General features: G+C 45.8%; 1 protein-coding gene across 1 annotated transcript in view; it reads left to right on the forward strand.

Annotated features, from left to right (window-relative positions):
- The window catches only part of ARHGEF9 (Cdc42 guanine nucleotide exchange factor 9), a 197446-nt gene that overhangs the window by 155438 nt on the left and 26390 nt on the right, over positions 1-15618 (forward strand). The window contains exons 8-9 of the mRNA XM_009273424.2: positions 589-718; positions 9326-9457. Of these exons, the coding sequence (XP_009271699.2) occupies positions 589-718; positions 9326-9457 (262 nt within the window). The remainder of the gene's footprint in view (positions 1-588; positions 719-9325; positions 9458-15618) is intronic.

A 15618-nucleotide genomic window follows, 5' to 3' on the forward strand; every position in this document is an offset into this window, starting at 1 on the left:
AAAAAAAAAAAAAAAAAAAAAAAGAATTGCTTTGATTTGCTCACCTGAAGTCTGCAGTAAGAGTGAATGCCATGGGATAGATGCTCTGTGGCACTCTTGGAGTCACCATAAGGCTTGGAAGGTGCTCTGGCCTTGTGTCTAATTGAAAAATATTTTCTAATGTTCATTTTAAAAATGGAAAAATCCAGGCCCAGAGACACAGGCTATAAAAATGTTCAGACTTTCTTTTAGGATGCTCTTTAGCTGAGCACCTTAAGACTTTCAAGAGCAATATTCACAGCTGTTGTACCTTGGGTTGGTAGAGGCTAGACTGTACTCATTGGGGCTACCCTGATGCAAAGAAGCTGAGGAACTGGCTGGCTTCTCTGTCTCATACACGCACAACTTCAGTTTCAAGCAAGGTGCTCTTCTGTGATGATCCAGAAAGACATTGCTGATGGAAAAATTACAGTATCGTAGAAATGAGTGGCAAATCCTACCTTCTTTCTAAAAGGCTGGTGAGATTATGCTGCTGCTAATGATAGACTCCTGTGCATTTCCACTGCACGTCAGGCTTCGTTTCATGGACTTTTCTTTTGTGTTCGACAGTGACTACAGGTATGTGGCTGCTGCTCTTGCCGTCATGAGGAATGTGACTCTACAGATCAACGAGCGGAAGCGGAGATTGGAGAACATTGACAAGATAGCTCAGTGGCAGGCCTCCGTTCTGGACTGGGAGGTACAGTAAACGCTCGGCCCTGATTTAGGTGCTATAAACCTGGACAAAGTAAATTCCATGCAGTTGTTGAATTATGCAAGACCATAGAGTTCATTTTGCACAACCTAGTCTTGGGATTAAGCTTGGGACAGAGAAGACGTATTTACAGACTTTAGAGATGGTACTTAAGATGTAAAACATTAATGGTACTCTGAAGAAAATCTAGGGTCCAGCTCCAATTTCATCAATAGAAATCTGGAGTAACTTTTGCGATCGCAATGCTGTTGTCCTGGGAGTAAGTGAGAGTTGGATCAAACTCTGTGTGCATTCCGGCTGTGTGCTTTGTCATTGGGGAAGAAGTAGGGAAAGAGGTAGCAAAAAGCCCTAGGAATTGTGACAGGTTAAGAAAATGGAGAAAACTCTTCTGGCGGTTGCTTTATGATTAGAAGCCAAAACATTAAGCTGAAGTTAGAGATGCTATTTGCACATTTAAAATGAGTACCCACTTAAAGATATTTCTGAACCAACCCTATGTGTAGTGATTGTATAATTAAGGAGCTGAGAAACGCACGGAAGGCAAAGTCAGCAGAGGGATTCCTCACTAGCAGGCCTTCAGTCTCCTACGTTTTTGCCATGTGTTTAAAAAAAAAGCCATACTCAAATTATGTTCTCCTTTTCGTCCCTGATTTTTTAAAAATCATTGTATGAATGTGATCTGTAAATAGGATTTTTGAAGCAGACCAAGGATGACAAATGTTTTTGTAAATCCCTCTCTATGTTGTCATCGATCCATGTGTTTAGCAAGTAGATACTTAGAGTGATGGAACAGCCTTTCTTCTTCCTCACGGTCATGAAGATCTGGAGTAACTCCACATTCAAGTCAATGAATACGCAACTAATACGCAAATTAGTATATGGGAAAGATGCATTAATCCTTTAATTTTTTTTTTTCCGGAAAAGATCTAGGAAGGCTGGGAGGAGAGGGAGAGAAATACAGGCGCATCACCACCTGATTGGGTATCCTCCTTGACTGAATTAGTTTCATTGCTATAATGAAGGTCGGATTCAACCCTGGCTCTCTTGATAAAACATACAAATGCAGCAATCATAGCTGGTTCTTAAATTATGACTGGCTGTGAGAGCAGAGAATGCAGATGATTTGCTTGGTTGTTTTATTGTTGTTTAGTGCGAAGAAACCTCTCTCTCACTGACACGCAGGCTCATTTTCAGAATTAGAAAACTGCTCTCAAGGAGGCACAGGACCATCAGATATATTTTCAGCCTTCAGTATATTCCATGTGATGAGCTAATGTGTGTCATTTGTAAGAAATGCCGAGACCCTCATTGTAAATAAATCTAGATTAAGGACGGATCAATTCCAAGTCAGTGAATATTCATGTGTAATGACAGTGGAATGTGGAAAGCCAAGGTGACCTCCACATAGGATCTATGGAATAGCAGTTTCTTTTTCTCTTCCATTAGCTCAGTTGATAATTCATTTTTATTTAGCTATATCCTTGATAATTCATTCCTGCTTAGGTTTAGCCATATCCTTGATAATTCATTCCTGCTTAGCAGTACCCATTCTTTATCGCCATCCTATCCTCAGGAACTTGCCAAATCATTCTTCCAGGCTTTTTTCAACTATTCCAAATCTTAAGCACAATATTGCAGCAACATCCTTCAGCTTCTCATGATATAGCAAAACCTGCTGTTGCTACCGCTCAGAGATCCGATGGGAATACAGCCACTGCCCCTATTCAAAGGAAAACACCCTTCTTGCCATTTTTATTCTGTATTTTGGATCAAGAAGAGTCATAGAGTTGTGATGAGAACACTAGAGGATGAGAGCTAGATCCAGCAGAGGACTTCACTGCTTGATTCTTTCCTCTAAAGTGACTTCTGAATCATCAGATCCAGCCCCCACTTCACAGATGTCCATGTAATGGCCAGAAGGATGCACAAAAACCCAAAATATTCAGAACTATAGTATAATGCAGGAAGAGAGCGGGAGAAATCAAAAGCAGTGCCAGATGCTTAGATCTGTCCTAGATCTCTCTTTAGGCATTGCAAACCCACGCTGCTAACCTCCAAAACCCCCACTCAGCTGATCTCTATAGGACATGTCTCCCAGGACATAGGCCATTGGGGGTTGATTTCTGACCCAGCCTGTAGGGGTTCAAGCTCTCATCTCCTGCACGTAGGCAGTTAAGGAGTAGAAGAGGGATTTCCTGGTACATCTCCCTAGCCTCTTCCAGTCTGTGGGGAACATGCATTTATTATCTGGGTCAGAGAGTAGAAGACCATGACTCCCAGTTCATCTTCGGTGGAGGACACTCAGCTGAGAGAGTGACCTTCTGTCAACTTTGTGCTTCTACAAATGCTTATCCAGTTTATATTAAGTGCTCACTGAAACAGAGACAGGAACCCACAGCATTACCCTCCCATCTTTCTGTGGCCCTATTCCTACTCTAGTTAGTGTCTGTACCCAAAAGCACTCCCTTTCTGTCCCTCTGTGTGTCACAGCGGCTTCCTGATCTCTCCACCCGGTACGGCAGTGCAAACGAGCAATAGCAGCATTGTCCCGGGGTGTACAGCACAGTCTTCCTTGAGATGATCTGAGAAAACCACTAAGTACAAGAAAGCAGGAACTAGGAGAAAAAATTACCAGTTCAGGCTTTTTTCCACCAGAAATCCAGCCAGGGCACAAGATAGAGATAATCCCTAATTCCCACTCTATGTTGCACTTGGTGAATTATTTCAGCAGCAACCAAGGCTAAATGTTTAAGCACGTTGAAATCTTTCATTTGGAGAAATGTCTGTTTTTCCTCAACATCTCTAGACTAACGATGTTGACTCTCTGATTTGAAATTGCATTTTCATTTCTAAATTTACCCGTGTTTTGCGATGAGATGTTGGAAAAAGATTTTTAAAGAAGAAGAAAAAAATCAAACCAAACAAAAAATACTTAGTGCGTGAATATTTGAAATGTCCTTGTATACAAAGTGTATGTACACATTTTCTTGCAAGGAGAGGGTGGTATTGGGAATGCATACATATTGGTGACCCTAAAACTAGTAGAAAAAGTAGGGGGCATGTCCTAGCTAATATAAGGAGAAGGATTTTACTGAATCCTTTGCACCTGTGTGCCTGTGTGTTTCAGGAATCATTTTTATCACTCAAGATTTTCTGCATGGCCCTGTGAAGGTGAATTTTCAGGGTCAGCGTTTGAAAAACGCGAATGTCCTTGAGTTAACCAAGGCCAGATTTTTTTTCCCAAGAAGTCACGTAAGCAGGGTCTGATGGTTTGAATTGCGAATGGGACCAAGAAAGGGTGGCCTGACTCTAGTGGCAGCTGATAACCGTGCTGTGGCAGCCAGGGCATGAAGTCTTAAGGAATTATTGGCAGCTTTGGCAGCTATATACAAGTAATGACTGAGCAGAATCTTAAGGGAAGATTCTGATCTCACTCACTGCTGTAAATTAGAAATAACCCCAATCACTTTGAAATGTGTTCCTGTATAATTCGTAGGAACGTGGTCTTGACTGAAAAGCCTGGATTGGACTGTTGCCATATATGACTCACTTCTTTATTTTGTAACCTGAATTTCCAATATATAAACAGACCTAGAGAGGTGCTGCCTCTGCCTACACCGAATTCTCTAGTGCCTTTTGTCCTTTCAGTTGTTAATGGCGCAGAATGTAGGGCTTCCACCACCTCCTGCCGAGACCTTTCAATGTCTGAGAGCTCTCGTTGTTATGAAGTGTTTCCTGATGTTCAACCTCTATTTCCCTTCGCTCAGCGTCATCCCCTTACTTGTGGTTAAATACCCTCCGATCAAAACAGTGACATTTAAAGGCAGGCAGGCAAAACCGGCACACAAAGTTAGCTGGAGCGGGTTCAGAGCAGCCTGTGAAGTCTCCTCTGGATCAGACTTCAAATGGGCCAGACAGAGCCCACCCTGGGCAGCCTTTACACGCTCAGTCCCTTCTTGTGCTCTTGCCCTCTGAGAGAGAGTTACAGATCTCAAAGGTTAGTGGATAATATCTAGATATATGTACACACACAACAGTACTATAAAGAGATTATTTCCACAAAGCCCATCATCATTTCTAAGTCCTTGCAAGCCCCAGTTTGGGCAGTGCTGTATTTACAGGCACACAAATGAGGCAGCGGGAGTGAAGGAGCAGTACGTCCCTGCCTTCCTCTCTATGTCTGCTCCTGTGCAGCCTTTGCCGGACAGCCAGCAGAGGAGCGTGTTCACCGCTCTCCTGCCCTCCTTATGGCTCCTGCAAGCCCACGGAGGCATGCTGGCGAGCATGCTGCAGTGCCCAGCTCGCTGCGGTGCTGCTCCTGGGCAGGATTTGCAAGCTTGCCGGTTGCTTGGGCATGGCTGCGGTGCCCACCGCAGCCTTGAGTGCAACTGCACCCTTGCTGAGTGCCCGTTACAGGTGATGTGGAGATGGAAAACAGACCTGCGCTTTGGCACACCTCAGAATTGCTCTATTTTGTGCCTTTTCATACAGCTCTTGAACCACGTCAAAACAAAACGAAGCAGCGATCCCTGCGGCATTTCAGGCTCCCTCTCCAGCCCTCGTGGCAGCTGCCGGCAATGCTTTCCTCCCTTTCAGCCCAGGTTTTTCTCAGAGGAGGGAGGCGTTGTGGCACCCATTCCCTGGGAGGGGATCTATGGAGGTCCCTGAGCCAGTGGCGGGATGTTTGGTACAGGAGAGAGCCTTGCTCACCAGCCTGGATTAGTTTTAACTTGTTATTTAAACAGATTACTTTGGTTTATGTAGATATCTAGATATTTCTACCAAAGATTCCCATGGGTTGCCACTTTGGCAGGTTTCAAGAGTATTAAATTTACATGAAGAGAAAAATATATATAATTGAGAAATATAATGAACACTGTCTTTTTAAATTTCTTCCCATTCTTGTTATTTACGTGTCCTTTAAATCAAGACTTGGTGCCCTTAATTATGTAATATATAATAGTTGGCCTCAGCCTAATATTACGTTATTGAATCCAAGAATGACATGAAAAATGATGCATGCAACCAATGTACTGTTTTCAAAGTGAGGGACAGCCCAATGAGAAATCCTCCTGGGAAAAAAATCACATCAGGGACTGAAACAGATCCTTCTTTTTTTTCTCCCCAACCCCCCCCTCCAGCAACAGAAGGTATCAAAAAATGAGCCTGATGAAAAGGACATTTCTCTCACTTTCCTTTTTCTGATCTTTCTGTAGCCCAGAGTGCTAATCAGCCTGTCAATCTCTAATTAAAGAACAGCAGTGTCAGGCAGAAGAGAGCCCTGCTTGCTGAATGTTAACTAGTAAAGGGGATTTTGTGCCCAGCAGTGACAGCAAAGAGCCACGTCAGGAGGTGGGCTCGGGTGTAGGGGAGCGGGTCCGATGGGCTGATGAGCATTTCTGAGCCTGGGACGGTGTCTGCTCAGGGATTGCTCGTGGGAAGAAGGAGCGGGGCAGACTGGGAGGTGTAACGTGCTGCAGCTCGCAGTGCCGTGCCCTTCCTTGTAATGTTGGTGCTCCCAACAGCGTTTCTTTCATGACGCTAGTAAAAACCCTTCTGGTTCCTCGTTATAGAAAGTGGTGGTCACCTATAGCATAGCTGAGGAGCTGATGATCGACTTCTTTCTGTAGCAGCAGCAGAAGAGCTGACCCTCTGCTGCAACGGTCGGGATTAGCCCCAGGACTTGATATGTCATTCTAGCGCTGGCAAGCTCGAGGGAGTGTGAGGCACACGTCCAACCTAGATCTGGGTGACCTTCTGCTCCCCTGACTGCACACTAAGTAGTTGGACTCTGCCTGTGACTGCATGAAGGAAAAAGGAGTCGGCTTTCTTTTTCCTGCCCTTTGTATGGAAGGGCAGGATGCACAGTGCAAACCCTTGATGCAGGCTGGGGAGGGCTGAGGTTCTTTATTATAGGCTTATAGGATAACTCAGGTTGGAAGAGACCTCAGGAGGTCATCTAGTCTTCTCTTGGCCATTTTGCTGCTGTGCTCTGCTGAAGTCAGTAGGACATCTGCCAGTTCAGAATAAAAAAAAGTTCAGCCTCTTCCTTTTTTAGCAGTATTTCTCTTAACTTACAGAAGGATATAGATGATCCAGCCTCTCAAGGAATTGCTTGGGAAAAAATTGAAAAGGAAAAGAGAATTTTTTCCTAGTTTTGTATAGGATTGAAGGGATCCAGGCCTAGGACTGGCTTTAGAGAAGGACTGGGAGGGGCATTGCAGAAAGCCTGCCTCAAGTCAGGACCAGGTATGGAGGTATGCTGGGGTAGTCGTGTTAGCAGTGGAGCAGAGAAGCAAATGCCACCCTTCTTGCCCGCTACCCTGCAACTGACCCCATGAGCCTCCCCAGTAGGGACGCTCCACCAGCAGAAGACAGTTCATGCTGTTCAAAGAGGTGGTATAACTGTGTTGGAAAAAACCCCACCTTTCACGGTTCGTTGCATCTGCTCCAGGAGGTCTGGCAGCGCAACCACACCGGTGTATTGCTACAGCAGCCAAGGGCTTGAGGAACAGGCAGGGCCATGGAGCTGCTGCTCTTGGGGCTGAAGGCTGGCCAGCCGTGTGCTAGTCCAAAACTATTTGCAATATGTATTTCCAAATTTGCTAACCCAGCACTGGAAATTATCTATTTCTAGCCTATAGACTGTATATAAAAATTGTTTTCCCACATAAAAAATGCAGTACAAATCCTACAATTTCAGATCTAAATTTTTTGGTTTATTTTGCATGCAGGGACTACACAGTTTGGATTCAGCTAATCAAGAAGAAGTGTTTACAGAGTCCTCTGTGTGTCCTCAGGCTTGAGATGCTACCACAGGAGTAAAAGACAAAACTGGCTTTCTATTTTTAGCAGCCAGCCTCTTCTAGGCTCGCCCCCTCTCATAAAAGCTCCCATCCATAGGCTTGTATGAATCTTCTTCATATAAGCTCATGTTTAGCCAGGAAAGCCCGCAATTTCTGGAGCCGGTGTGTTTTCTTCAGAGGCTTCTTGTTCAAGGGCTTGCGTGTACCTGAGCTGTCGCAGCAGCGCATGGGTCCCTGGTTTCTGGCCAGGAGGTACCATGGCTGAAATCGGACCCTGACACCACGCTCTTGAGACGTTGCGTGACGCACAGCCCATCCCTTCTGGGAATGACCCTCTGTGTTCCTGGGAAGTTATACCTAATTAGGCTTTCAGATACCACAGCCACAGAAGTGAGATAGAGAGGTGGATAAATACCTCGCTAAGGCGATTTGAAAGTCTGTGCTGCAGCATGATGATGCAGCGACTTAATGAAGTTGCTGTTGTCACAGGGCCCAGGGACTCAGGCAGTCGCTTCCAATCAATGCTGAGAGGTTAATTACACATTTACCTGAACAGCAGTCTGAAATCCTCACCAAGAAATTAGGAGTGGGGACGACTCTTGGTTGCTTTGGCACCTACAAGTGTAAGCAGTACCAGAAAAGCGTGTCTATCTAGATGCCCCCCATAGCTGGCTGAACCTTTACAAGCTGTTTGCTGAGATTTTGTGATGGTCTTGTCCCAGAAATTGGTTCTAGTTTGGCATCAAAGCCAGAATTGCACTAGTTTCAGAGCCAAAAGGAAAAAAAAAAAGAAAGCTTTTCTCTCACTTGCTCCTGAATCCTGCTCCTTACCTTTTAGCTGAAGTCATCCTGATTCCTTCTGTGGTGTTTCAGAGTGAGAGATACACTGAGATGCCCACAGGGCAGGTGGTGGTGAATTCACCCATTTTTAATAAATACATTTTAATTAACTTTTTAAAAAGTCCAGCTCATCCCAATTAGTGGAGGGTGACTGCATTTGTTCTCTCGGAGAGTGGGAGAGAGCGCGCTGTGTTTTCAAGACCATCTGCTCATGAATCCTCAAAAAAAATCGGAGAGGAAAACAAGCGTTAGCCGGAGGCAGAAAAAGGGTGAGGGCATTCTGGCAGCCAGCTGGGGAGGCCTTGCGAGCCGGGGGGGCCGGAGGCTGCCAGAGGAGCCGGGGTGGTCCTGACAGTTTTTTGGAGGTGGGGAGCTCTAATGAGCTATGGGAGAAGGGACTGTAATTGCCTGAATGAGTGGGAAGAGAGGCAACAATCTGGAGGGGTGAGTTTTGGCAGCCTCACGGGTGGGGGAATTGATATCCCAGTATAGATGACTTTGGTAGCTGGCCTGAGATTTCAGGAGGGGACATGCTTTGGGATGCTGTTTGGAAGGGAATTTCTTACCCTGAATAGAACGTGGCTCTGTCATGGGCAGGAGGAAGGGGCTTGGCTCTCAGGATGCCACGGGCACCTGCAGCGAGATCCAGGGTCTGGGGGTGCCTGGAGAGGGGGGAACAGGGACAGTGTCTGGAGCAGCTCTTTCCTCATTGCATGTGAACGGTAATGACCGTGCTTCCAGTGTCCACACTTATTTATTTCCCTTCCTTCAGAATTCTCCCCTATCTCCAGTTTCTGGTCTGAAGTCAGATGGGGTGGCTTTGAGACCTCCAGAAGGGCCAAAATCTTATTTAATTATTGCTTCTCCCCGTCCTGCAAAGAGAAGTGTATCCCCTGCCCTGGCTGGGAGCGGCGGTTCACTCGGCCTCGTTCTCTGTGCCCTTTAGGGAGACGATATCTTGGACCGCAGCTCCGAGTTGATCTACACGGGAGAGATGTCCTGGATTTACCAGCCTTATGGACGGAACCAGCAGCGTGTTTTCTTTCTCTTTGATCACCAGATGGTTCTCTGCAAGAAGGTAAGGACAGCCAGGGAGAAAGCAGCACGGCTAAGGACATGCTGCAGACAGGCTTTCCAGTCCAAAGTGGTTTTTAGGGCAAGGTGGCTGTTTGCTACACGTGCAGAAGAGGACGTGGATAGCACTGAGGAAGGGCAATCCACATGCTAGAAATACTGAATTACAGGATGGTGAGTATACCGTGGTAGAGGGATTTTTATGCTCATAGCAAATCCAGCCTCCACTTGTTCATTTCATGCCTTTTTCTCATGTGCCCCTTGTTTGGCTCGTTGCCTCGCTTCTACTTTTGGGTTTTGGCTGCAGCATATGATCTGGGATTAGATAGCCCTAGAATTTCTATATGAACTATGAAGCCTGGCACTTGGGCAGACAACTCAATTACTGCATTAAAATGATGATCGCTGCCTCTCAAAGAAATATCGGGCAGCAGCCTGCTCTGTAGCCAGGTATACGTGCTGTCACTTGGTGAAATGCATTTTAAGCCTCATCCTCGTGTAGCTGCTGCGCTGGATTTTATAGGGCATATCTCTGCCACGAATCCCATCATGAAAGTAGAGAAAGGTAGTGAAGAACACTGATGCTAATGTGTGGTAGATATTAATAGCAGCAGCTGAACTGTGTTTCGGAGCAACTGTGTTAAGCAGCAGCATCATAGCTGTATTGCTGTAGTCCCGCTAAGGTGATCCCAGCTCATTACCGTCACAACTGTTGGAAGTGAAGTGACAGAGCCCGTAAGTCCTGGGTGCCTCTGTCTTCTGACAGACGGGGATTCATTGACATTTTCACTGCAGCTATACAGATAACTGTGCAGAGGGAGTCCCCTGGACCGGCTTCAAGTAGGAGCGAGGGCGAGCTACAGATGTCTCCGGCCAAACACACCAGGGCTGTGTTCCTGTCACATCTCATATGCTAAGGAAAGGTTGAGCGAGATCCGCGCCGCGTGGCAGCCCTCCGAGGAGTGCCCTGCCGCCGCAGGAAGCGGCGTGGGTGGGGGCGTGGGTGGCTCCTGACTCACGGCAGCATCACTGCCTGCTGCCGCGGTACGTGGAGCTGCGGCCTGCGCCGTTCAGTGGGTGGCACTTTCTTCTCCTGAGTCATGGTTGACTGAAATTTTGCCTTCTGGAATGTTTGTGCTTATTTTTCCCCTCCTCGTCGCTGTACCTTTTACTTCTTTCCCGGCTCTGCAAAAAAAATAATCACAGAACAACAATAACAAAGTCAGGTGTTTAGAGAACTGTTAAAATGAGTCTGGAAGTATGCAGCTGGGTTTAATTTTTAATCTTGACCTCCTACACTTTGATTGTGCCCCTGAATTTCCAATTCATAAGGCAGCATCCAGTTTGGCTTGCACTGGGTCTGATCCAGAGAGATATCGAGCGTTCCCTTAACTCCCGGGAAAATCAGAGCTGGGATTTCCGTGGTCATCAGTATGAGCAGAGAGTGTTCAGCAATTCACAGCAGGCTGCTGGGGGCTCGAAAAGTTCTATCAGTATGCAAACAGTGTTAGTGTGACACTGTCCTCTTCCTTATGTATTCAAAAGGCATGTTGCGGGGTGTGTGTGTGGCAACGCTGCACAAGAGAGGCCTTCACAGGAAAATGCCCTGCAGCTTTTAGCTGTCTCAGAGACAGCACGGTGGCCTGGGTCTTCCTGGCAGAGAGATTGGCTCCATGTCAGGATCTGGCAGGCTCTTCTGCCACTAGGCGAGGTCTTGTGAGACGGTGTCCCCACTGAGCTTTAAGGTGACAGGGCAGAGGGTGGTAACTCATCAGGTGAGCCCAATACCACGGGCACAGGGTTCATCCCTTGTTGCAGGTTCTCCTTCTGCATCTCTTTTTGCAGTATCAAACTGCACTTGTCATTCTTCAGAGTGTTGGGGTAGGAGGGGAGACAGGGTTACAGCTGGACTCCCCCATCTTGATAGTTTTTTCCTTGAACATTGTTAAGAAAGATTGTCTGAGTATGGAATTCAGAGGAGTGTTAGCTCACATTTTGGGATCACGCATCCTATATAAAATAAATCTGAATGATTTATAGCCTGTGTTGTCTTGACCCTTGTGTCAGGCTTTGCTGTTACAGATCCCAACAGGCAACCATCTAGCAGGATAACCTCCGCTTTAGAGCCAGAGCGCTTCCTGGGGCTTTCTTAGTGAAGCACCATTTATATCAAGGTGTGGGAAGCTGGGGCCAACCTTCTCTACCCTATGCTTTAAAATTATTCTCTGAGGGAGATGAAATATGACCCACACATCCCCAAGAGCAGGGAGAAGACCGCAGGTCTGCGGGGGTGCTGGTGCTCCAGCTCCGCCTGGCCAGCAGTGGGCAGAGCACCATGTCCTGGGGTCATCTGCAGCACAGTCTGGTGCCAGTCATGGGAATTAAAGTGCTTGAGAGTGACGTGAGCTTGCAATATGCTTTCATGTCCCACTTGAACAAATCCTCAGGGAATTGGAGTTGTCTGACTCCAGAGGGGAAGGTCTGAGATTTCCAGAAGGTCTCAGACTGGTCCAGGGCTGCCAGCTCCTCTGCCTTGTGTACAGGGAGAATTAAGTCCTTTAGAGGTTTCCAAAGCAGCAGATTGAACAGCACCCCTCTTATTCCAGACACAGGCGATGAGAAAATTTATGGACAACCTGACCTATGGTCTGCATGAGGTTTGTTTAGTTAGTGAGCCTGATCAAAATTTTCAGCTTTGGTACCACTTACGATGGCACATCTCAGTGAATCTTCCTCTTCAGAAAATCTTCTGCATACGTGGGTTTTCTTTAGATATAATGAATTAGTAGGTATGATACATCCTTAATCATGACACGGCCTATTTGAGAATACAGTTATTTTTGAATTATAATGGTTGAATTTTACCTCTTTATTGGTCAAAAGAGATTTTTAATAGAAATAAGGAACTAAAACCAATTCCTTATGTAAATACATCACAGATACTTTAGTTTGATGAAAGCATGCTAGATATCCTGAGAGGCTCTAGAAGACAAGCATGTATTTCAGACAAGGTCTCCCACTCCTCCAGATCTTCATTGCCGTTATCTGCACATCATCCTCACCTTTGTTACCTGTTGTCTCCCTGGCAGATGTTTGCAGCTGCAACAGCTCTGTGCTCTTGAGTCCCCTAGTAATGCATGTGGATTCAGTGGTTTGACAGATACTGATACATAAGTTTCTGACGGAACAGGTACAGTTCAATATCATAAGCTCTGTGACGGTTTTGGATGTTGGTATTCCCTGTTGTTCCCTTTGAACTCCATTGTCTGCAAAACTTGTTACACAGTGGGCTCACGTTGCAGACTGCCAGATTCCTGCTCACTAGTTAGTGCAGTGGAAGATGAAATAATTTCTACATGGCAAGACTGGCTGGAATCAGCTCCACCCTGGTAGGCTAAGGTGAGGTGTTAGTGGCATTCGCTGATACCAGTAGACGCGTGTTAGGTCCAGGAAGATGCTATATGAATTCCTGCAATATCTGGAAAAGTGCTGGTGAAAGCCAGTTTTTCTTCTGCTGCAAAAATTTCAGCAGCATTTTGCTTCCAGCCAGCAGATGTGCTGGAGATATCAGTCCCAAGAGAGCACACTGCTACATACATCCCCGCAACCCTTGTTTGTGTCTGTATTGGAAGCTGCTGATCCTTTGGGCAGGCTGTATTGCTGCTGAACCCAAGCAGAGTATTAAAAAATTCTATCTATAGCCAAGGTAGCAACTCATTTTGTGCCCATTATTTAAGGTGAGCGCTGTGTGCAAAGTAACATGTCCCCCCACCCCCATGTAAGTTTGGGTTTCTTCGTAGCAGTTTTGCTATCAGCTAGTAAACGATGAGGACTGCTCCAGCTCAGCTGCTCTGTGTCCTTTGTGTGGCTCTAAAGACAAGGCACAAGCCACAGTCTCGGGAAATGTCTTTTTTTTTTCATGTTGGATCACATTGGCTCCATCGGCTATACAGGCAGATGGCCTAGGAAAGTTTCAGCGGGACTCCTATCATACGTTACCAACAATTACCAAGTTTCTTTTTCCTACTGCTCCGTCCGGTGTTGCCTGTGCCTAAGGAATAGGTCTATTGGCTATGGTGGTATTTCTGGTATCCAGCTATCTGCTTTCAGCAGCAGTAACGTACTTCCAAATAAACCCCTGGCTGCTTTGAATATGACCTGCTTTCCAGAAGCTTTGCCATCCCTTTCTCTTCATGTCTGAAAATGTTTCAAGGTTATGGGGCCTTTCTTTGTTCAACACCTGGCCGAGACATTTCTGTGAGGGAGGATAACTCTCGGGGTGATTCTTCTTGAGATTATCACCTAGTTGTTCCCCTGCTTGATACTCCTGCAGAAGATCATCAGTAATGCCAGGCCAGCCATCTGACAGGCAGGAGCTCACTGATCAACATTCACTGTATTTATTAGTTGTTCCCAAACATTTCAAGCAAGGTTTCAGCATCTGCCTGGCCTTTTGATATCGTGGGTGTCCACAGATTGGAATCACCCCCTTGTATCCTGAATTGCTCACTCGTCTCGTAAAGGTGAACTGCTGCTCAGCAGGTGGGTGGGGTGGACTGAGAGCTGCCGGTGGGAGCACCTCCTTGAACGTGAACGTCCTGCATCTCCTAGGATTTTTCCAAGGGCTTTTGCAATGTGAGCCAAGCCAAGGGTCTGTCTTTGCAAATGGGCATATGGGCAGCTGGGTGGGTACCTGGTTGATGGTTTGTTTGCATGCAAAGAACCAGACATTAGTATAGTCATTAATATGGCTATATTGAACTATATGACTATATTAATATGTCTATAATGAACTAGTCATTAATATAGTTGAGCTGTCAGGAAAGGAGCGATGGCACTGGTCGGATCCAGCAGCAAAGCTCAGACCCTTCCCTGGCTGCCAGTGTAAGTTCCACTGCCTCAGACTGAGAAATCCCGAATGCATTTCCATGACCACCACGTCTTGGAGAACTGACGGGACTTCAGACAGAGACCTAGTTTGTGAAAATGAGTAATTATAAAGGGCTGCATTCAAATGTGCTTGACAGATGTTATCTCCGCCAGCATGGGTATATTTAAGTCTTTCTTCCAAGCAGGAAATTTGCACTAAGATTTACGAGGGCTGCATGAATAAGAGCAGTAGCAGCAGGTGGAGAAGCTGACACTATGGTAGCCAGTTTTCATTTCTGGCAAACATCTTGCAAAGCAACTTGTGTGGGAAAATTTTCACAAATAAAATTGGTTTCCGAGCTTTACAAATAAATCTCTCTGGCTTAGATTTTGCCATCAGAGACAGCACTGGTCACTTCCCAATATCACCACTGAATTATTTTCTGGTGCTAAGAAGTGAGAAGTTTAATCAGATGAAATGGCCATGTCAACCATTTCAGCGTTCAATAAACTGAATACTGAAATACCAGTGGATGTAGGTAGGTACTGCAGAACATTTCCAGAACCTGTGTCAAAAGGGGAGCACTGAGTCAGTTCGGATGTCTGCAGTTCCTGAGAAAGAGCCACTGGAGAGCTCATGATTTAGATTTTCTTTGCAAAGCTGGGTAACTTTCAGCTATTGGATTAATGTCAGACTCTCCTAATGAATCTTCTGCCTGTGTTTCCTGAACCAGAGGTTTGGATGTTGCGGCGTGCATGAGGCCGAAGTGGTGCTTTCTTCAGAAGAGACTGTTGGTTGGTACCCTAATGCAAAAATTTCCTTTTGGAAAGGAAGAAGGGAATAAAGTGTGTAGGAAGCAAGCACTGGCCTCGGCTTGACTTACCGTATGTCTATAATCAGGAAAGAAGAATACATATTCCAGTACGCTAACCGTAATTACCAAGAAATGAAGTCAATCCTTGATGATGGTAGCATTAAAAGTTGCCTTAAAGGCACAGGGTCTACTTTTCTTATCACCCTGAAGTTGAGAGAGTTTGACAAAGAGATGCTTTAAATTTGCAAATCATAGTACTTAACATCCAGGACTGTGACACACAGCATTAATTATGATCATAGCTTGTTATGTTGGGGGATGCTCGAGGTGCTTATCACGTAATAGACGAGGATCTTCTTTTTTCTGTTCTGGGTAATAGTTTGGATTTCCCCAACGGGCTCAAGAGCGCTGTGGCATTAGGCTGGAAATGACAGTATTGAAGTATGAAGAGTTAACAGAGCTTCTGCACCAAATTACGCTT

The sequence above is a fragment of the Aptenodytes forsteri genome, unplaced genomic scaffold (assembly GCF_000699145.1).
Source record: "Aptenodytes forsteri isolate BGI_AS27 unplaced genomic scaffold, ASM69914v1 Scaffold191, whole genome shotgun sequence".
Taxonomy (NCBI): Eukaryota; Metazoa; Chordata; class Aves; order Sphenisciformes; family Spheniscidae; genus Aptenodytes; species Aptenodytes forsteri.